At 35.6% G+C, this 22,528-nt stretch overlaps 6 protein-coding genes across 8 annotated transcripts; 4 read left to right on the top strand and 2 right to left on the bottom strand.

Moving 5' to 3' along the window:
* Nucleotides 1-7: 7 nt before the first annotated feature.
* Nucleotides 8-5,273, bottom strand: LOC103846966. 2 transcript variants are annotated; one of them, XM_009123981.3, is made up of 4 exons: nt 4,920-5,273; nt 4,267-4,696; nt 843-955; nt 8-761 (listed from the first exon to the last, which is right to left on the bottom strand). In XM_009123981.3, exon 4 carries the CDS (start codon nt 759-761, stop codon nt 390-392), a length of 372 nt encoding a protein of 123 aa, XP_009122229.1. In that variant the 5' UTR covers nt 843-955; nt 4,267-4,696; nt 4,920-5,273; the 3' UTR covers nt 8-389. The 2 variants fall into 2 exon arrangements, with proteins under 2 accessions (XP_009122229.1, XP_009122228.1); XM_009123980.3 differs by having other exon boundaries at nt 8-764; nt 4,920-5,269.
* A 2,439-nt stretch (nt 5,274-7,712) lies between these two features.
* LOC103847566 (agamous-like MADS-box protein AGL80) lies at nt 7,713-8,291 on the top strand. Its single transcript, XM_009124660.1, has one exon. It carries the CDS (start codon nt 7,713-7,715, stop codon nt 8,289-8,291), a length of 579 nt encoding a protein of 192 aa, XP_009122908.1.
* A 4,321-nt stretch (nt 8,292-12,612) lies between these two features.
* Nucleotides 12,613-12,918, top strand: LOC103847565. Its single transcript, XM_009124658.2, has one exon. It carries the CDS (start codon nt 12,613-12,615, stop codon nt 12,916-12,918), a length of 306 nt encoding a protein of 101 aa, XP_009122906.2.
* A 4,081-nt stretch (nt 12,919-16,999) lies between these two features.
* Nucleotides 17,000-17,575, top strand: LOC103846963 (agamous-like MADS-box protein AGL80). The gene has a single exon (XM_009123977.3). The coding sequence runs from the start codon at nt 17,000-17,002 to the stop codon at nt 17,573-17,575; it is 576 nt and encodes a 191-aa protein (XP_009122225.2).
* A 556-nt stretch (nt 17,576-18,131) lies between these two features.
* Nucleotides 18,132-20,253, bottom strand: LOC103846964. 2 transcript variants are annotated; one of them, XM_033281495.1, is made up of 5 exons: nt 20,012-20,253; nt 19,767-19,842; nt 19,374-19,611; nt 19,114-19,277; nt 18,132-18,440 (listed from the first exon to the last, which is right to left on the bottom strand). In XM_033281495.1, exons 3-4 carry the CDS (start codon nt 19,539-19,541, stop codon nt 19,128-19,130), a joined length of 318 nt encoding a protein of 105 aa, XP_033137386.1. In that variant the 5' UTR covers nt 19,542-19,611; nt 19,767-19,842; nt 20,012-20,253; the 3' UTR covers nt 18,132-18,440; nt 19,114-19,127. The 2 variants fall into 2 exon arrangements, with proteins under 2 accessions (XP_033137386.1, XP_009122226.1); XM_009123978.3 differs by having other exon boundaries at nt 19,374-19,607.
* On the top strand, nt 19,850-22,487 carry LOC103846965 (MTOR-associated protein MEAK7). The gene is made up of 8 exons (XM_009123979.3): nt 19,850-20,095; nt 20,169-20,271; nt 20,351-20,455; nt 20,526-20,611; nt 20,689-20,924; nt 21,504-21,693; nt 21,769-21,955; nt 22,028-22,487. Exons 1-8 carry the CDS (start codon nt 20,043-20,045, stop codon nt 22,337-22,339), a joined length of 1,272 nt encoding a protein of 423 aa, XP_009122227.1. The 5' UTR covers nt 19,850-20,042; the 3' UTR covers nt 22,340-22,487.
* The last annotated feature ends 41 nt before the right edge of the window (nt 22,488-22,528 follow it).

The following is a 22,528-nucleotide window of genomic DNA, read 5'->3' as shown; positions in this document are numbered from 1 at the left end:
GAGTATCTGAAAGAACATAGATGCTTGCTTTTAGACACATCCTAGAAACAACGTATCAAATATAAGAAGATGATTTATAAGAACTCAGGAGAAGAGATAGGGAGACAATGACACATGTTTCACATACATAGAAATTCTTCTTCCATTAGAGAACTCAAATGGTAGAAAAATGTTTAAGGAAGAAAAGAAAAGTTAGTGCTATTCGCGCTCCACCCTTTTGATATGAAAGTTTTGTGAGTAGGGAAACCCTAGTTTCATCTCCCTACCTTCTTCTAAGGGTTTCAAAGGTGGAGCGTGATTAGCACTACTCTCATAAACAAAGCTACATTCGCAAGAAAATAAAAATAAATAAAAATAACAAGGATTTTTAGAGGGCTTTACTGGTCTTTTCAGTTCCTTCGAGTCTTGCGACCAGAGGAACCAGCGCCTGGAGTGCGTGCGTTGGCGTTTGAGGCGTTTTCATGGTTGAAATCAAGAAGAACGGTGCTTTGGCATTTAGGGCATTTAGGGTCGTCTTCTGAGAGCATAACGTACATGAGACAGCGAGGACACCCGACAAGAACCATCGAGGTTGTCTCTGGACTTGATGAGTATCTCACTGACGACTCGTCCTGGTTCATCTCCGAAGAGACACATGAGCTTGGGGGTGAGGTCGGTGAAGTCGTGGCGGAGCGGCTTGGAGATCGAACCATCCTCCTCCGGCTTGACGTAGGAGGCGAGAGGTTCAGCTTAAGGTCAACCTTTGGACTTCTACGACTCATCTTCTGCGTTGAATTGGATAAAAAAATTGGTTCAGACAAGAAGATATCAAGTTAAAGTGAGTTTGGTCGGAGGAAAAATACCTTGAAACCTGCGGATTGAGAAGGAGAGTTTCCTGTGATCTCAAAGACTTTTCGTACTTACGATCACAAAGAGTCTCTCTTCTAACTGGTGGTTGGGTTGGTTCAGCTTAGGTCTTTATATACAAGAAAGAACACAGAGAAGATTTAAAGAGGGAGAGATAGATAGATTTTTCATTAAGGCTTAATTTAATTGTGAGTGAGAGAGAATCATAAAGAGTGAATTGGAGTATACGAGTAGATGATATCAGACGGTTAATTGCTTTAATTTTGCCTCAAGAGTATCGAATTTAAGTTACTTTCCAACTTTAAACCAGTAATTTTTATTTTAAATATGTAATTAATAAATACACAAGAAAATAAGTAGATATTTGCAGGAACCCAATTCATTGCTTATTAAATAGAGGAGGAAAAGAACAAGAGAGGCGTTTAATGGCTAATACACAGAAATCAAATTAAATACTCAACAGGCCATCATTATTTATTTTATTTTCTTCATAGGAGTTAATATAAGGAACCAAGAAATTAAATGGCAACCAACTTGAATTAGATGTCTATAATAAAAATTGAGAAAAAAAATCATAACTTCTGAAGTAAAAAATGTACAGTCAAAGGAATTAAATTGAAATTAAAGAAACGCAAACAAAATTAAATGGCAACACACCAGAATTGGTACAGAGAACCCAAATACAGGCAAATATATAAATTGAACCACCCTACTGGCATTTAGTTTTATTAAACGTTTTATGAGAGGGAGACAAAATAATATTTTTCCCAATTCCAAAACTACCCATTACTATTTTCAAAAATATCAACAAAAAAACTATATAATTCGCTTGTTTAAATCTTGGGGACAAGGATCATTTGAGGATGTGTGAGAGATGAGTAAACTATAAACTCCATGAAGCATTTCAAGTGGGTCCAATGTTTGGTACTCAAGTTTCGTAGTTGTTTATGAATATATGTTATGTGTGTGGATTGTAAAGGGTGTTGTGCTAGTCTTCAGTCTTTAGATGATATGCCGTGACAGTCCTGGGCTGTTTATTAATGACATGCATTACAAGGGAAGTAAAGTTAAGAAACCATTAAAACTGTAGAAATGAAGTTAATTAACATAGTTTTGGATCCACTAAAAGAAAAATGCGTTATAAGAACTTAGAGCGTGTGAGATAAGCAGAGAAATGAATCTGTGTTGAGGATTTGGGTGGGACCAATCCATTTTCTTAGTATTACTATTAGCTTTACCTTCTTCCTCGTAAATCTCTTTTCTTTCTTTGGTCCCATTTTCTTTATCATTCTGTTTTGACCAGAAAATAATCTGACTAAATAAAAAGCTTCAAATACGTTTCTTCCTTGTACAATTCTAATAATAATAAGTTAATAACACATCTGAAAAGTAGCACATTCTAGTATATATAAGGCAACAGTCTTAATCTATATAACATGATACATATATAATCTTTGGATATGTAGGACTGTGAAGTGAATGTTAAGGACTTCTTTTTCTTACTCAGCTTTTTATTTTCAGATTTTCATATTTTTCGTGTTATTACAACTCACACATACATACATGGCTCCGATAGTAATTCAAACCACTAACTATGTCTAGTCTTAGTCAGATTTTGTTGTTGTTTTTGGTTTAATTGAAGCGAGCTTGCAAAATATAGCAAAGCGAGCATTAACAATTCGTCTCCTCTCAATAAATTGGGTACCCTTAATTGCACCAATCAATGTGCAACTTGAAACCACATGTATCAACGATCATACCATTATATGAAGATCGTATCTTTCAACACAATAACCAAACAAAATAAACTTCCTAACAAACTGGTTTCTACACATATATCACACCGCTGAGTAATTGAACATGATCACACTAACCTTATAGCCAAACACTTTATAATTCAAAGTCGGTTATTTTGTTTTCTTACAAACAGATTTTCTCATCTCCCATCTATTCACATAATGAGATCTCGTTCATTAGGAGCTGGATATATAAAAATTGTTTAGTTGACTTGTAGAAATTAATAGCATTCATGTTAAGTGTCAAGGACGTGGGCGCATTTACAAACACTTAGGCTGACTTTAGAGTTTAGTTATATGGTTGTTACTTTTTGGTTATATTATTTAGTTAGTTATTCCTAGCGTCACACAATAAGTAAAAAAAGCCAACGTGATCTCACCAAAACAATTTTAAGTATGAAGTCATTTTGTATAGAACAATGAATCCATGACCAAACTTAAGAGTGCCCCAGTGAATTTTGTTCATTTGCATAGCATATGTTTCTAGAAAAGAATTTTGGAGTTTATGTTAATACATATGGCCTCTATATACCAAAAAGCAAAGATATTTTCAATATTCAAAAAGACGTGAGATGTTAATAAATATATAATGAGGATTGAACACCATATCTTGACAATTCATGCATATGGAAGTACATAAATAACGATGCGTGGATAATGGGTCAGCGAGGATCATAAAGATATAAACGATAACAACGGATCCATTTCATGTGGTGTAAATCACCAAAACTCTTAAATAATCAAAAGTCAAAAAGATGTGACGAAGTTGATATAGTAATTTACATTCTATATATTTTTATAACCAACACATTTGAGTTCTAGGATGAGCTACCGACGCCATTAAAATGGTGTAGTCAACTGATATCCATCTAAGCTTTATAATTCCTCAGGTTTTGTAAAATTCTAAACTTCACTGAGTTGCAATTGACTTGAAATTTTTTCTTATTGGAATGATATTTGTTATTTGAAAAATACTAAAAGTTAGTATTTAGTTCTGGGCACAAATTACTCAGTAACTACAATTTCAAGAGTTTTTTTTTGTTGCGTGTGTCCTATTTTTGCAGACTCTGGTCTTCACATAAATGTCCAAGTTATTGACTCCACCCATTACTCCAAAGCTTTCAGTGTCATGATAAAAGAAACCAAAGAGGAGAGAGATAGAGAGAGTAGAATTACACCCCCAAGATTCCAATAGCATTCTTAGCTATACATACTTGATGTAGTACCTCTATAAGGACCACTCTTCTTTGATTTCTCCTTCAAAGTACAAAACTTTCAAGTGCAGTGTTTAGATAGGAGGCTTTGGTATTAGGTTGATTAAAGAATCTTGATTAACATTTGAAGCTTGTGAAGTGCTTGAGAAGTGCTCCTAAACTAGTTTAAGAAGGATACTGCAACTACTTACCTGAGAGATTTTAAAAGTGAGACACTATGTGTTCTTGAAGGTATTTGTATCCCGATTACTTAGATGTTAGATATAAGAACCCGGAAGCGGATGCATATCATGTTTTTATGTATATGTCCAATCATAGTGTCTTGGCACCTATAACAAACGCTCCAAGTCGTTATAAGAAGACCTACTTTCATTTGGTTTGTTCTGAAACCTCTAGAAGATGAAACATACCTCTCCAAACGCAACCCTTGGATAACTTCAATAGCTCGTTGCTCCTTCTGCGCCCTTGTAAGAGTCTTAGGTACACGCAAACGAGCAGTGTACTTAGTGTTTCTTTCACGGTAAGATGAGGAAAGAAAACATCGTCTTGAGTACAAAACCGATATGTATGTGTTTGTTCTTACAGGACGTAGACTATCTTAACTGAGTCTTGTACATAAATTTAACCTGGTGGAAAAACTAGATAAACAGAGATAGATAGACAAATGTGTGATATTCTTTTGATCTCCTTTCGGTGCATGTGCAAATTGATATGATTATCTTTTATTTATTTATTTTTTTTGTCTGAATTGTTATGATATCCTACGTACCTTGAGAAAGATGAGTAATGTTGGTTCTTCTTGAAACGTAGGCTTCTTGTTTCCTGCTTCACTGTCTTCAGCTGAAACAGTTAGGTGATTTCGTTAATTCAGTGTTACGAATTAAACTATATATTGAAATGAGGTAAGTGACAAAGTGAAATGAATCTTTAAAAGTAGGTGAATATTAACACCTAATTCCTAAACACAGTGTGGTAAGTGAGCTTTATAATGTGTTTAACTGTTTGGTGGCCAATCTTTGTTACCAACTATCATTCTCGGAGATTTGGACTTTAAGATAGGTACCTTGATAGTGGAAACCCTAATTGATGAAATTGAAATGAATCGTACTTTGAATTGATGTTCATGAAACAACAATTCAACTCTCATATGCCATGAGTTTAGCAGTAGAAACAACTCAAGAACAGTGATGAGGAGCCATGGGAACTTTCCCGAAAACGCACAGAGAAAAAGAGATGAAGAAGAAACAAACTGACAATTTTTCTGATTAATTTCTAATCGTGGCCGTTCTTCTTTCTATATAACTTGTGCTCCTCTGTTTGCTTGTGCACCATAATACCAACTTCCTCCACTCACATCCTTACACGTGGCTTTGTATTTTCTTCACCATATTCCTATATCATACATTTGCTAGTAGTTAACAAAACACTTAGAGCATGTTCAACGGGGTTCTTAAAGTAAAGTTATTAGCAGAATATAAGAACCGTCTCTTAACTTTTAATTAAAAAAAGTTAAGAATTGGCTTTTAAATATATCTTATTTAAAAACCGGTTCTTAGCTTTTTTTTAGTTAAAAGTTAAGAAACGAGTTCTTAACAGTAGTAGTTCAACCACTAAAACTCAGCAACTTCAGCTTTCTTCACCATGTTCCCTTGTGGTTATCCCATCCTATCAACTCAGATCCTTCCGTCTCCATGTTAGACGACAAACTACTATGCAAAATAAACAAAGGCTGCGCGATATAAATATAATTCCTAAAAGTAAAATTTATTTTATTTAAGTAATCCTCCAAATTAACCCTATATCTATAAACAAACCCCAACTTTTCCTCTCGAGGTCTTATAACCGGCCCCTAAAATCCCAATTGCCAACCAAAATGTTTTCATGTAAAGCCGTTAATGATTTAACCACAAGGTCGTAAACACACACGTAACATTCGAGATTTTAATCTGCAAAGGATTTAACCAAATTACGTGTGGTAAGTGAGCTTTAATTGTTGGTTGGCCAATCTTTGTTAGCAACCGTCATTCTCGGTGATTTGGACTTTGAAGGTAGGTACATATGCTAGTAGTTAACAAACACTTGACAGTAGTTCAAACACTAGAACTCAGAAACTTCAGTTTGTGTCCTTATCCCATCCTATATAAGATTACAATTGCATGTCTATATTTCAACATCACAAATAAAAGAAAGAACTAAAAGCGACGGCCATGGAAAGAAAACTTGAGGATCTAGTGTCATACCTCAAGACCAAAATCGAAAAGAGGGAGAAGGAACTAGACCATATTCGGAAGGTAAATAATAGCAGCATTATCTCTGAAATCCACTTAAAGGTTTCTTTAAAAAAAATTATTTATTTTTTGTCTGATTAAAAAAAAAATGAAAAAGTGCATCTATCGCGGGCCGCCAGTGTCGATGGAGTCTGCGGACAGTGCAAAAAAGCCACCACAATCGGTCTTTATTTCATGACTTTAGGGACTAGTTTTTGTGGTTTATTGGGGCCCACCCATTGTTTTTTTGAAAAACCCCTTTTAGAAACCCCAATAATGCTGCTCTAAGGAGTTGGAGTCTCAGATTATGTTCCAAATCGAAAATGGTCGTAGCCTTGATCACCTTTCTCAAACCGAACCAACTCTTGGGGATGATATCCCAAAGGCTTGCGATGTTGCACCTGAAGGGGGACCTTCTTTCCGCCCAACGGGAAAGGGAAACATGGAACCAGACGATGACGATGATGAGATGAAGACCTATGAAGGAGAGAGCAGCAAGTCTGGTGGTGCGGACGATGCCTAATGAAGCAGCTAGCCGTCGAATAGTACAATTAATGTGTCATGAAATAAAGCTGTTGTTGTGTCTTTGCATGTTCATTTCATATTTCTAGTTTTTGTTGTTTTGGTCAAGCTTCGGTCATATGTTTCTTGTTGTGTCTTAAACTCGTGTCTTTGTTTGCATGTTAACCTAAATAATGCAAAGTTTTCCCTTTGCAATTTTAAGAGCTTATTATCTCGTATTTAACACTATATATGTTTTTCTAGGGTTCAACATAAAGCAAATTGTTTGAGAACAATAAGCTATATTTAGATAAAGCATCGTATTTAATTAACTGAGAGTATCATTGGCATGCACGTCAAACTATAGGTACATTAATTTTCATGAATAGTTCGATATGGAGAAGTTTTCTTCATCGTTTCTTTTATGATGCTTAGGCTTTAAATTCACATGTAATGTAAGATTACTGATTGTCTTTCTTGATTTCCCTCGAACACTGGCTCTTTAGTTGCTTGCTACATAGCATATATATTATTTTCTTGTCTTTGACTAAACTTGCGTGTTATTAAAAATTGTAAACCTATGCTAAAATACGATAATAGATAAATATTATTAGACTTAATAATTGGAACAAGTAACAACCAGTATTTTTAATATTCTACCACAACAAAATAGTCTAAGTCAAACTTTTAAATCCTAGACTACTAATTTGAGATATATTCAAAATTAATGGTCACTGAACAATTACCAAAATCGTACAGTCAAATTATTATTTACCATACCACTATATGAAATATGTTGAAAATTAATGGTAATTGTGTACATTCCCAAACTTTTTAATCCTAGACTACTAATTTGAGATATATTCAAAATTATAATGGACACTGAACAATTACCAAAATAGTACAGTCAAATTATTATTTACCAAATTGATATATGAAGTATGTTGAAAATTAATGGTAACTGAATACATTCCCAAAGTAGTCCATTTTGTGTTCTTATCTCTTCCTCTCAACTCTCTATATAAGATTACAAGTGCATGTCTATATTTCCACACCACAAATAAAAAATAGAACTAAAAGCGACAGCCATGGCACCAAAACTGAAGTTTGCTTTGATCGAGGATCGAAAGAAAAGACAAGCTACTTGCCAGCGGAGGATGAAAGGATTGATGAAAAAGGCTGAAGAACTAACCATCTTGTCTGGTGCGAGTGCTTGTTTGACCTTTTTCAACCGTGATGATGGTAAGCTGGTGGTGTGGCCATCTCAGGAGAAGGCTCAATCTCTCATCGACCGCTTTAACGCATTATCGGAAACCGAGAGGAACGAGAACGCGTACGATCCAGAGTCATACATCGAGGCCAATATCAAAAAGATGGAGAAGAGACTAGAGCATTCTCGGAAGGCTGTCGAGGAGTTGGAGATGGATCATCTCATGCTCCAAATCCAAAATGGTAGAATGCTTGCTGACCTTTCTCAAACCGAGGTTGAGAAGTTAAAGTCATATGCAAGTAAGAAAATTACGTGTTTGGAAAGAGAGTTACGTACGCCACATCCGAATACGAGTGTCGAGCCATTTCTTGAGGATGAGGGGTTCTTGAATGACGATGAGGACATGGAGACCTCTGAAGGAGAGAGCAGCGAGTCTGATGGTGCGGACAATGCCTAATGAAGCAGCTAGCCGTCGAATAATAAAATTAATGTGTCTTAGAATAAAGTTGTTATTGTTGCATCTTTGCATTCTCGTTTCATATTTCTAGTTTTTGTTGCTTTGGTCATGTTTCTTGTTTTTTGTTTTTGTTTTTGTTTCTTGTTGTGGCTTTGTTTGCATATGTTAACCTAAATTAATGCAATGTTTTCCCTTTAAATCATTGAAGAGCTCATCCCGTATTTAACACTATGTTTTCTAGGGTTCAACATAGAGCAAATTGTTTAAGAATAAGATATATTTTGATAAAGCATCATATATTTAACTGAGATTATCATTGGCATGCATGTCAAACTATAGGTACATTAATTTCTATGAATAGTTTGATGTGGAGAAGGTTTCCTCATCGTTTATTTTCTGATGCTTAAACCTTAAATTCACACGTAAGATTAATTATTGTCTTTCTTGATTTTCCTCAAACGCTGGATCTTTCATTGCTTTTTACGTAGCAATTTTTTTTTGTTTTAGCATTTATATGAAGCCTACAAATTACTCAGTAACTACAATTTCAAGAGATTTGTTTCAGTGTGTGTGTACTGTCCAAGTTATTGACTTCACCCATTAGTTCAACGCTTTCAGTGTAATGATAAACGAAACCAAAGAGGAGAGAGATAGGGAGAGTAGAATTACACCCTCAAAGATTCCAATATCATTCTTAGCCTATACATACTTGATGTAGAGTACGAAAAAACTGAAAATTCATGCCCGCACTGTGGGTTGGTGAGACATTTCATACCCGTACATTATAGACGAGCTTAAACATTCCTCCACTTGAACAAAATTTGAATTAAATGCCTAAACTATGTAAGTCGTTGATGATAGAGGAGCTCACAGGAAATCCTAGATGACGACGGAGGCAAATCAGTGATTAATTTCTGTGGATAAGAAATTGGAATCTCTGGGTTTCTCTCTTGATGTGTTCCTTCCTCCTATCATTTGATAAAAGAACAAAAATTTCCTCTTGAGCTCTCACGGTCAAGTGGAGAAAACAATAATAATCCCCAAACTGTAAGGTCTACGTTTGATGGTGTCATTGGTATCGGAACAGTGAAGTCGTCGTTCGCTGGTAAAGGTAACAGAGGCTGTTGTGACGACTGACTTAAAAACGTTTTTTTTTTGGCATTTTGACAGTCATATTAACGGTGTTAAAGTCAACGCATCTATCATCAACGACTTACATAGTTTAGGCATTTAATTCAAATTTTGTTCAAGTGGCGGAATGTTTAACCACTCTTCTTTGATTTCTCGTTCAAAGTACACAGAACTTCCAAGTGCAGTATAAACAGGCTTTTGGGGTATTAGGTTGATTAAAGAATCTTGATTAACATTTGAAGCCTGTGAAGTGTGAGAGAAAGCTTCAATCTGCACACACACAAAAATGTGATTCAGAATACAGTACTCATGAGGATTCAGTAGGGTGAAAAAAATGCCTTCTACTGTAAAACCTTTATGCAGAGAAAGCTATGGGCGTTCCCCAGTCAAAAAAAAAAATACGCTTCTAAACACGTTTCAGAAGGATATTGCAACTACTGAGAGATATTCAGAGACAGACACTACATAATGTGTTCATAAAGGTTTATATGTAAAGTGTCCACTGAACTTCGACATGGATATACTTAGAAGAAACGTTTCATCTTGCAGCAAATTCGTTCTTCCCTTTATAATATCTCTAGCCAGACTATGTACAAGTTTTCAACTACCTCTAACAGTGTTCCCGGAGGAAAAACCAAATTCTCCAATGTCCAAATCTATTGAAATCTCTAAGGTAAAAGGTCGAGACAGCAAGCAAGCACTCAAGAAAAAAGTATGCATGTGGCTCTGATCAATAGGTATGATATTCATATGGAAAATTCATTTTGATAACCCTGGACCAGATATTAATTTAGAAACCATGCTGCCATATTCTGTCAATCATATCCAATAAGATCAATATCTCATAGTGCATCAAATTAGTTGGCAATTGATTCTAGCCATCAAATAGGTAATTCTTGAAGCATGATTTTTCTTTTTGGAAAGCAACTCATTGATTAAAAACAAAACTGATTAAATCCGTTGTTACATGGCGTAAGGCCTCCTTAGCTAAGAAATCAGCATCATAATTCCTCTCTCGAGGAATCCAACAGAAAGAAATAGCATCAAAAGAGCTAGCATCTATTCTAATATCTGAGATTATCCCACAAATCTCCAAAGGCTCAGTAGATATGAATTGAGTGCTTTGGTCAGCTGTGAGGAGTCTGATTCGCATCTTACTCGCCGGATCCCCAGTTCCTTACTCTTCCTAATCGCTTCCCTCATCGCTAAACCTTCTGCCATAAGTGGTGACATAACAAAGTTAGTGGAGCTTGAAAATCTCTGAGTTTCTCTTGAAGTTTTGTTAGTCCATCCCAGTCCAGCTAGCAGCCCCTGATGTCTCAGTCTTGAAGCATTATGATTTAGCATATGTTTTAACTGGAAAGAAATAAACCACATGTGGAACATGTGCTAGGGAAAAACAATGTACCTGTAAAAATGGACTAGACACAACTTAGTGGCAGCTGATCAAGCTCAGTTACTAGCTCCGTCAACTCAACCTGATTTTCGTTCCTGCATTGAACCCAGTACCTGTTCTTAGATATTTAAAGTCCAATTCGAAACTAATAATTGAGGCCCTAAATAGCATATAAATTAAAATTAATTAAAATTAATTACAATTTAGTTATATAACACAAGAACTTTATAGTATCTTTATATTTAACAAGAGTCTATAGACGATTTTTCTGGAAAATTTATATAATAAATTTAAACAGCTATATGTTTTAATCATGGTTTTTAATAGATACTATAACCAAACCATTTAATATTTTGATATTTGTTCTATACGTATAATAAATTAAAATGATGACTAAATAACAAAAAATTTAATAACAAATCTATGTTTTTTAGTTTTATTTTCCTTTAAGTCTTGTTTATTGAAGTTTGATTAGTTATCGTTATCTTTTATTCATTCCATATTAAATAATGAAATATTTAAGATCTAGTTTTTTTTTGTTTTAAAATAGTTCCACAAGTTATATACACTTGGACATCAAGTTAACAACAATGAAAAATTAGTCCCAAAGAGTTAAAAAAGTTATGGGCCCATACATATGTATCGTAGGAATGGGTTCAAGACCGGCAGTGATTGAACCAAGTGCCTCCTTGGATCTTGGACCTGCTCATTAAACCTCTGAGTGTTATTTTCTTGTGAGAGAATTTTCTGCCATAAATAGAGATAGTCATATCATTATTAGATCATACTATGAAGGCATATGTGAAATTAGGAGCGGGTGGTTTTCAGATAACTATGGTTAATGTAAGTTTCTTAAGAATCAAAGCAACTAAAGAGAAGTGAATCGGATAAATTTAAAATAGGTTTGCGAGTTTGTAATAGTTTCCTAGTTTCTATTTCTTTACCACACAAACGATGCATTGATTGTAAAATAGGTTTTTGTGATTAATAAACTTAACATTCATTCAGGAAAAAAAAGTGAAACGGATAAAGACAAACCTTTTCTTGCACAGACTCTTTGCCGTGTGGTATATGATGTTGTTTATCTGACTGAATCAAGGAACGACTAGCTTCAATTTCAGTCTCAAGTTGCTCGTTTGGAAACAACAAGCTATACTTAGATAAATCATTATATTTAACTGGATTATCATTGGCATGCACGTCAAACTATAGGTACATTAATTTTCCTAAAGTTGATATGGAGAAGTTTTCTTCATCGTTAAAAAAAAAAAGTTTTCTTCATCGTTTATTTTATGATGCTTAAACTTTAAATTCACACGTACATTTATTTATTCTCATTCTTGATTTCCCTCGAACGCTGGATCTTTCTTAGCTTGCTACGGATTTTCTTGTCTCTGACTAAACGTGGGTGTTATGAAAATAGTAAACCTATTCTAAATTACGATAATAAATAACCATTAGACTTAATAATTAGAACAACAAATATATTTAATATACTACCACAGCAAAATATATAGTCTAGTCAACCTTTTTATTCCTAGACTACTAATTTGAGATATATTCAAAATTAATGGTAATTGAACAATTACCAAAATATTACAGTCAAATATTTTTTACCATACTACTATATGAAATATGTTGAAAATTAATGGTAATTGAATACATTCCTAACGTTGTCCATTTTGTGTTCTTGACTCTTCCTCTCAACTATCTGTATATATAAGATTACAAGTGCATGACTATATTTCAACATCACAAAACAAATAAAAGATAAAACTAAAAGCGACGACAGCCATGGGAACACCAAAACTGAAGTTGGCTGTCGAGGAGTTGGAGATGGATCATCTCATGCTCCAGATCCAAAATGGTAGAATGCTTGATGACCTTTCTCAAACCGAGACTGAGAAGTTAAAGTCATATGCAAGTAAGAAGTTCCAAACTCTTGTGGGTGAGATCCCAAAGGCACCATTCCCTTTGATACAGGGGGGAAGTGTCTATTTGATGGATAAGTGGATCAAGGATCCATCTGATAAGGAGGATGAGATGAAGAAGACCTGTGAAGGAGAGAGCAGCAAGTCTGGTGGTGCGGACGATGCCTAATGAAGCAGCTAGCCGTCGTATAATAAAATTAATGTGTCTTGGAATAAAGTTGTTATTGTTGTGTCTTTGCATTCTCGTTTCATATTTCTAGTTTTTGTTGTTTTGGTTATGTTTCCTGTTTTTTGTTTTTTGTTTCTTGTTGTGTCTTAAACATGTGTCTTTGTTTGCATATGTTAATCTAAATAATGCAATGTCTTCCCTTTGCAATCATTAAAGAGCTCATCCCGTATTTAACACTATGTTTTTCTAGAGTTCAACATAAAGCAAATTGTTTGAGAACAATAAGCTATATATATACACATTAATTTTCATGAATAGTTTGATATGGAAAAGTTTTTCTCATCGTCTCTTGTATGATGCTTAAACCTTAAATTCACACGTAAGATTTATTATTGTCTTTTTTGATTTTCCCTTGAACGTTGGATCTTTGGCTGCTTACTACGTAGCATTTCTTTTCTTTTTAGCATTTACATTAAGACTACAAATTACTCAGTATCTACAATTTCAAGAGATTTGTTTTAGAGTGTGTGTGTGTGTGTGTCCTATTTTTTGCAGACGCTGGTCTTCCTAGGGATGGCAATTGGTACCACCCGCCCCGCCTTGACCCATCCCGCTGCGGTCTCTATCTCATGTGGATCTTTGCGGGTCAGCCTGCCGTGACCCGCGGTACCCAAACCCGCCCCGCTTACTACATAGGACTTTGCGGTCCGGCCCGCGGGTAGTAAAAAAATGATGTTTCGTTGTGGTGAGAAGATGATGTTTCCACATGTTTTCTTGAACGAGGAAGGCTCTCAACTCAATACCGTAACTTAATAACAGCATGTGCACTACTAGGACTTAACAGAAACGAAGCAAACAAACTTCTTCCATATAAAGTAGGACTTAACAGAAACGCATCATTGCCTACAGAGAAAGGAAGGTAAATTCTATCTCTACATTCAAGGACTCCTTGGCTGCCACCTTCAAACAGACAACATCAGCTTCTTAAAAAACAGTTCTTGTCCTAACCAAGAATTAACAGAAGAGCTATTTACCCTTTTAAGTTGGCTTCTTTGTAGTTCATCACCGTCACAAGTCACATGCCCTTCTCTTTTTTAACCTGAAACACATTTATAAATCTCTTAATCATGTAACTCAATGGTCCGATCGAATCATCAAAATACAATATTTTAGCTGAAGAGATCACGGACCTGTCTTAAATGAAAGAGTTTCTGTACGAGGTTTCTAGGTAAGTCCAGACGGCAACGAAGAATCCACCTCAGCTCCGGTGGTGGGATCTCCAAGAAGAGAAGCTATGGGGGTGGAAAGAAAACAGAGAGAAGCTTCACTGGTGGTTCGACGAAGAAGAGAAGCTCCGGTGGTGGCCTTAGTCAAAGAAAAGAAGAACCGGTTGGTGGTGATGCTCCTCTGGTGCTCGATGGTGACTCGGTGGAGTCGTGGAGAACATGAATCGCCATTTTCGTGATCTCTCTTTTTTTTTCAGGTGGAAACAAAACAAAACAGGAAGTGGTGCGGGCTCTTTCTGCCCCGCAAGACCCGCAATAGCCCAAACCGCAAAGGCCCAAACCTACATGAGACTTAACCCGCGAGACCCGCTCACAAATGGGCCTCAATATCTCTACCCAAACCCGCCCCGCATGGGTCTTCTACGGGCCCGGCCCATGGGCTGCGGTTTATTTGCCATTCCTAGTCTTCCCATAAATGTCCAAGTTATTCACTCCCACCCATTAGTCCAACGCTTTCAGTGTAATGATAAAAGAAAGCCAAAGTGGAGAGGGATAGAGAGAGTAGAATTACACCCCAAAGATTCCAATAGCATTAATCTTCTTAATCGCTTCCCTCATCGCTAAACCTTCTGCCATTAGTGGTGACATAACAAAGTTAGTGGCGCTTGAAAATCTCTGAGTCTCTCTTGAAGTTTTGATAGTCCATCCCAGTCTAGCAACCCCTGATGTTTCAGTCTTGAAGCACGATTTAACATATGTTTTTAATAGGAAAGAAATAAACCACATGTGGAACATGTGCTAGGGGAAAACAATATACCTGTAAAAATGGACTAGAGACCACGTAGTGGCAGCTGATCAAGCTCAGTTATTAGCTCCGTCAACTTAACCTGATTTTCATTCCTGCATTGAACCAACTGCCTCCTTAGATTTTGGACCTGGTAATTAAGCCTCTGAATCTTATTTTCTTGTGAGAAAATTCTCTGCCATAAATAGAGATATTCATATCATTATTAGATCATACTATGAAGGCATATGTGAAACTAAGAGTGGGTGGTTTTTAGATAACTATGGTTAATGTAAGTTTCCTAAGAATCAAAGCAGCTAAAGAGAAGTGAAACGGATAAAGACAAACCTTTTCTTGCACAGACTCTTTGCCATGTAGTATATGATGTTGCTCTTAATCTGATTGAATCAAGGAACGACTAAAGTTTTCTTATATGGAGAAGTTTTCTTCATCATTTATTGCCATTCTTGATTTCCCTCTAACGCTGGATCTTTTGTTGCTTGCTACGGATTTTCTTGTCTCTGACTAAACGTGCGTGTTATGAAAATAGTAACCTACTAGGCAGTAACTCGCGATGCGAGCGGAGTAAAATAGTTTATTAGATTATTTATAGAATGTTGTACTAAAAAAATTGTCAAATAGCTTTTTTGGAATAAATATTCATATATCTGTTCGAATTCAGTTGATCTATCAGGATTTCACACTTTTAGAATTTCACATATTTACAAATTTTAGTTTAGATTTGGTTTCGAATCTTTGCGGGTTCAGTTCGGATTCGAGTACGGATACCCATTTTAATCAGATATTTTTTAACAAAAATCTAAATATACTTAAATGCTCAAAATCCAAAAATAAAATAATATAAAACATAAAAAAAATTAATAATGTAAGACTAACTATTTAAATTTACATAAAAATTCATTCAATTTAAATATTTGGATGGAGAACAAATAAATATTATCAGTATTTTTAACATTTATTGTTATTTTTAGATATTTACTTGTGTCTATGTTGATAATTTTGAGATACTTTCATATTTTTGAATATCTGATGAATATAAAATTTAAAATAATTAATATATTTAAATATATAATTGAGATTTAGATATTTTGGTATCCAAAATATTTTATTTTGGATTAGATTCGATTCTGGTTATCTAGATATTAAACTTTTAATCCATCTGAATATACTTAATCGTTTTAGTTTGTGTTTAGTATTACTTTCAAATCTAGTTCGATTCAGTTTCAGATCCATATGAGTTAATTAAATAAATAGTGTGTGAACACATTAAATTATTTGCGGTAGAGTTAAAAAAAAATTAGTGTGTGAATGCGTTAATTGTTAAATGATTGTGAAGCCGACACGTCAGCATACTCAAAATTGAAATCGATGTGAAGCTATAACGTAGAAAATATAGTGTGAATGCATTAATTACAAATGTTTCTCTTTTAATATATAGGAGATACTAAAATACGATAATAATAAAAATAGACTTAATAATTAGAACAACCAATATATTTAATATACTACCACAATAAAATATTTAAGGTCAAACTGGTAACCACTATAGGAACACTAGGAATGAGTAGGAGAAAAATATAGAGAAATAAAATTATAGGAAGAAAAAAAAGATTATTCCTTACCGATTTTAATGAAAAACAAATTTGTTCTATATTCCTCTAGAATAAAAGGAATGAGAAGAATACAAAAAAAATATTTCTTATAAATGTTAAAAAATAATTAGATATAGTAATAAATTCATCATTCCCTTTCATTCACTGGTCAGCAGTTAGACCCTCAGTATAGTCAAACTTTTTCTTCCTAGACTACTAATTTGAGATATATTCAAAATTAATGTTAATTGAACAATTAATAGAATAGTACAGTCAAATTATTATTTACCATACTACTATATGAAATATGTTGAAAATTAATGATAATCGAATACATTCCCAACGTTGTCCATTTTGTGTTCTCGACTCTTCCTCTCGACTCTCTCTATATATAAGATTACAAGTGCATGACTATATTTGAACATCACAAATAAAAGATAGAACTAAAAGCGACAGCCATGGGAAAACCAAAAGTGAAGTTGGCTTGGGTCGAGGAACGAAAGAGAAGAGCAACTGTTTGCCAGCGGAGAATGAAAGAATTGATGAAAATGGCTGAAGAACTAACCATCGTTTGTGATATGAGTGCATGTTTGGTCTTTTACAACCGTAAAAATGGTAAGCTGGTGGCGTGGCCATCTCTGGAGAAGGCTCAATCTCTCATCGACTGCTATAACGCATTACCGGAAACCGAGAGGAATATGATGGCGAATGATGAAGAGTCATCATTCATCAAGACCATCACCAAGGAGATCGAGAAGAAACTAGGGCTTTCTCGGAAGGCTATCGAGGAGTTGAAGATGGATAATCTCATGCTCCAAATCAAAAATGGTAGTAGAATGATTGCTGATCTTTCTCAAACCGAGATTGAGAAGTTAAAGTCATATGCAAGTGAGAAAGTTGCGTATTATGATAGAGAGTTACGTAAGCAACATCCGAATACGAGCGGCAATGAGCCATTTCTTGAGGATGACGATGGGGAGATGAAGACCTATGAAGGAGAGAGCAGCGAGTCTGATGGTGCGGACAATGCCTAATGAAGCAGCTAGCCGTCGAATAATAAAATTAATGTGTCTTGGAATAAAGTTGTTATTGTTGTGTCTTTGCATTCTCGTTTCATATTTCTAGTTTTTGTTGCTTTGGTCATGTTTCTTGTTTTTTGTTTCTTGTTTCTTGTTGTGTCTTAAACTTGTGTCTTTGTTTGCATATGTTAACCTAAATTAATGCAATGTTTTCCCTTTCAATCATTGAAGAGCTCATCTCGTATGTAACACTATATGTTTTTTAGGGTTCAACATAAGGCAAATTCTTTGAGAACGATAAGCTATATACAGTATATGGAAAAGTACGTTAATTTTCATGAATAGTTTGATATGGAAAAGTTTTTCTCATCGTTTCTTTTATGGCTTAAACCTTAGATTCACACGTAAGATTCATTATTGTCTTTCTTGATCTTTCCTCGAACGCTGGATCTCGCTGCTTGCTACGTAGCATTTTTTTTTTCTTTTTAGCATTTACATGAAGACTACAAATTAGTCAGTATCTACAATTTCAAGAGATTTGTTTTAGTGTGTGTCCTATTTTTGCAGACTCTGGTCTGCAAATGTCCCAGTTATTGACTCCCACCCATTAGTCCAACACTTTCAGTGTAATGACAAAAGAAAACCAAAGAGGAGAGAGATAGAGATAGAGAGGGAGTAGAGTTACACCCCAAAGATTCCAATAGCATTCTTAGCCTATACATACTTGTATTCTTAGCCTATTCCACTCTTCTTTGATTTCTCGTTCAAAGCACACAGAACTTCCAAGTGCAGTATAAACAAGGCTTTTGGGGTATTAGGTTGATTAAAGAATCTTGATTAACATTTGAAGCTTGTGAAGTGCTTGAGAAAAAGCTTCTATCTGCACACACACCAAAAATGTGATTCAGAATACAGTACTTAGGATTCAGTAAAGAGTCAAAAACAGATCTGCTTCTAAACAAGTATTCAGAAGGATATTGCAACTACTTACCAATATCTACTGAGAGATATTCAAACTACATAATGTGTTCATGAAGGCTTATATGTCCACTGAACTTTTACATGGATATACTTGGGCAAAACATTTCATATTCTAGCAAATTGTACTTACCTTTTATTCTATCTCTCGCCTATATATGCAAAAGTTCTCAACTACTTCCCAACAATGTTCTGAGTGCTAAGTAAAAACATAAATAAAAAAATTCTCCAGTGTCCAAATCTATTGAAATCTCTAAGCTAAAAAGTCCAGACAGCAAGCTAAGGACTGGAGAAAAAGATAATACATGTGTCTGATCAAATATCAATGAAATTCATATAAATTTTTTATTTTAATAAGACTTGCCCAGAAAGTATTAGAAAGCATGCCGCCATATTCTGTCTTAATCATATATATCCAATAAGTGCATCAGATTAGTTGGGAGTTGATTTGTAGTCATCCACATATCTAAAGCCTAAAGCAAATAGGTAATTCTTGAAGCATAGTTTCACATATGTTTTTAATAGGAAAGAAACAAACCACATGTGGAACATGTGCTAGGAGGAAAACAATGTACCTGTGAAAAATGGACTAGACACCACTAAGTGGAAGCTGATCAATCTCAGTTACTAGCTCCGTCAACTCAACCTGATTTTCATTCCTGCATTGCACCAGCTGCCTCCTTAGATCTTGGACCTGGTCATTAAGCTTCTGAATCTTATTTTCTTGTGAGAGAATTTTCTGCCACAAAATAGAAATTAGTCATATCAATCATTAGATCATATACTATGATGAAGCATATGTGAAATTAAGAGTGGGTGGTTTTCAGACAAAAACCTTTTCTTGCAAAGATTCTTTGCCTTGTGGTATATGGTGTTGCTCTTTATCTGATTGAATCAAGGAACGACTAGCCTCGATTTCACTCTCAAGTTGCTCCTTCCACTCCAACTGAGAAGTCAACACAAGGAACATCAGAACAAACAAAAGCACCCACGATCTCGTCATCTTCTTGCAGATAAACAATGGTCCTTCCTTTGTTTGATCTCTTATTAGTACTATCTTGGCTTTAGCCTGTTACATAAACAAAGATCTCAACTTTAGAAAGATTCAAACTTTAGGAGCAATAAAGTCAAAACAGACACAACAAAGTCAAAACAGAACTGTAGATTCAATAGAGAGTGAGAAGACAAGATTGCAATTAATGCTTAAAATAAAACTGATTAAACTCACCAGTCTCCAAAAGCATGAATCTATCTCCGCTCCTCCCTCCTTCGTCTTCTTACTCCGAGTTTTTCAACGAATACATCTGACAAGTCACAAAAGTCAAAAACTTTAATACTCTGATGGATCTATTTGTAACCAACGAAACTAATGGGGTTAAATTAAAACATATTTAGATTTCTAAGGGCTGAAGTTGTAAATTTGAAAAAAACAGAGATCAACCAAATAATACAAGAACAGAACAGAGTTGTAACCTTGTCGGAGAAGAAGGAAGATATAGAGGATATGGGAAATTCGAATTCGTCTACCGTAAATCACCGATTCACTTCGGCCTGCAGGTACTCTAACAAACATCTTCTCGATCGAAAGTTCGGATCTTTATCATCTCAATTGTGTGTGTGTGTTTTGCAGAGCATTCACTCAGAGGAAGCTCGAAGATCTCAAATCACTCTTCGTCTCCCTCGCTTCCCAATCTCAGAGCAATGACTCATACGTCTCCTACCCCGTCTTCCAGGTTTGTTTTCCACCGTCAATCATTAGAATGAGCCTTCTCTTACAAGATGTCTGTGTTTGGGTTTGAATTTGATTAACAGGCCTACTTTGGTCTGAGTGGCTCGTTAGGAGAGAGGATGTTTGATATGGTGACTCAACACAGGAAAGATGGTAAACTGACTTATGAAGATCTCGTTATCGCCAAGGTAACTTGAAAGACTCTGCTTCTTCGAGAGGGTTACTGTTAACTCCTTTGTTACTTGCTTTATTATTCAGGCAACCTACGAGAAAGGAACTGATGATGAGATTGCTGAGTTTATTTACCAGACCTTAGATGTCAACGCCAATGGGGTCTTGACAAGGTATGTGATTCATCAATGGTTTCTTCTTGATCATCAAGTTGCTTTTAAATGTGATGTTATCGTTGGTATGTCTTCAGGTCGGATTTGGAGTTGGTCCTTGTGGTGGTCTTCAAGAGTGTGTTCTCCACCACTGAGAGCTCAACAAGTGATTACAAGGAGATGGTGGATGCGCTTCTCAACGCTGCTTCTTTCTCAAAATCCACCGATGATGGTTCTGAAAAAGGAATGTCTTTTGAGGATTTTAGAAGCTGGTGCTCGCACGTTCCTACTGTAAGAAAGTTTCTCGGAAGCTTGCTTACACCACCTAGTCCAGGTTCCTTTTCATTTTTCTCTATCTTTTTCTCGTCTTGACACTTTTCTTTAGGCCCGAGAGTTTTTACCCCAACCCCAAATACCTACCTGATACCCGAATCGGAAAAACCTAAACCGGATCCAAACTGTTATACAAAAATATCCGAACAGGAGCTTAGTATTTTGGGTTTGGTTAACTGAACCGAAATCCAAACTAGGATCCGAAGATATCCAAATTAGTTAAATATGTTAATGTTTTTATATATGTTGGTGACTTAGATATTTTAGAGTATTCAAAATATTTTTGTAGTTTGTTTTATTTGTTATTTTGAATACCTTTTAGTTAATTTAGATAGTTTAACTAATTTTTAATTACATTTGTGAATAATTTCTATATTTTGGAAAACAATTTGTCAATTTTTGAGGTTTAAAAGATATATTTTTGGACGATTTCAAATTTGACCCGATAACTAGTAAAACCTGAACGGAACTTACAAACTTAACACTGAAAATTCGAAAATCCGAATCAACCGAAACCGACAATCTCCCGAACGCCCAGGCCTACTTTTCTTATCGACTAAACGATGACGTTTCTTTGTAGCAAGACCTGGATACCAAGTCCCGCATCTGCTTTATGAGGACAGTGTGGATTCGAACATACTTTTGCTAAAGAAAGAATACGCTTGGCATATCGGAGGAGCTCTTCCTCATCACGAGCTTGAAGAGTGGAAGCTCCTGTACCACAGCTCCTTGCACGGTCAAAGCTTCAACACATTCCTCGGTCACACATCGTGAGTGTTTTTTTCTTTTCAACCGTAACCATACATCCCTCTTGCTTTTTTGCTAATGAGATTTTGTCTTTGCAGAAACACTGGTATGTCTGCAACGGTGTTAGTCATCAAAGACAGAGAAGGCTGTGTCTACGGAGGATACGCCTCTCAGCCTTGGGAGAGACACAGCGATTTCTACGGAGACATGAAGTCTTTTCTCTTTCAGCTTAACCCTAAAGCCTCCATCTTCCGACCAACCGGAGCTAACACAAACATTCAATGGGTATGTCACAGCTCTACTCTTCTATGTGACTTTTATGTATATTCTCTTAACATATGTTGAAAACATGTGCAGTGTGCTACTAACTTCACGTCAGAGAACATCCCAAACGGGATAGGATTCGGTGGAAAGATCAACCACTTTGGTCTCTTTATATCGTCGAGCTTCGACCAAGGCCAGACGTTCTCCTGCACGACGTTTGGTAGCCCGAGTCTCTCCAAGACGAGTAGGATACAGCCGGAAGTGATAGAATGCTGGGGGATAGTTCAGGCCTCTAACGAACTAGACACGCAGCATAACGCTATCAAAGGTACTGTCCTTGAGAGGTTTAAAGAAGATCGCAACATGCTTAAACTAGTCGGCATGGCTAGTAACTCGAATGAGTGAGAGATTCAAAAGAGTGTTGTTCATTAAAACAATGCGTGTGTGCCTAATACATACTTCATGTACCATAAAGAGTGTTGAAACCATATAATAAAACTGTTTCATGACATTAAATCAGATAATAATTGAAATTAATTAAGCTTATAGAGCATTGAATGTTCAGCTTGTCTATCGAAAGGAAGGAAGTGGAAG

This window comes from Brassica rapa, chromosome A10 (genome assembly GCF_000309985.2).
Source record: "Brassica rapa cultivar Chiifu-401-42 chromosome A10, CAAS_Brap_v3.01, whole genome shotgun sequence".
NCBI lineage: Eukaryota > Viridiplantae > Streptophyta > Magnoliopsida > Brassicales > Brassicaceae > Brassica > Brassica rapa.
The sequence above is the reverse complement of the archived record's forward strand: the minus strand, read 5'-3'. Positions and strand labels throughout refer to the sequence as shown.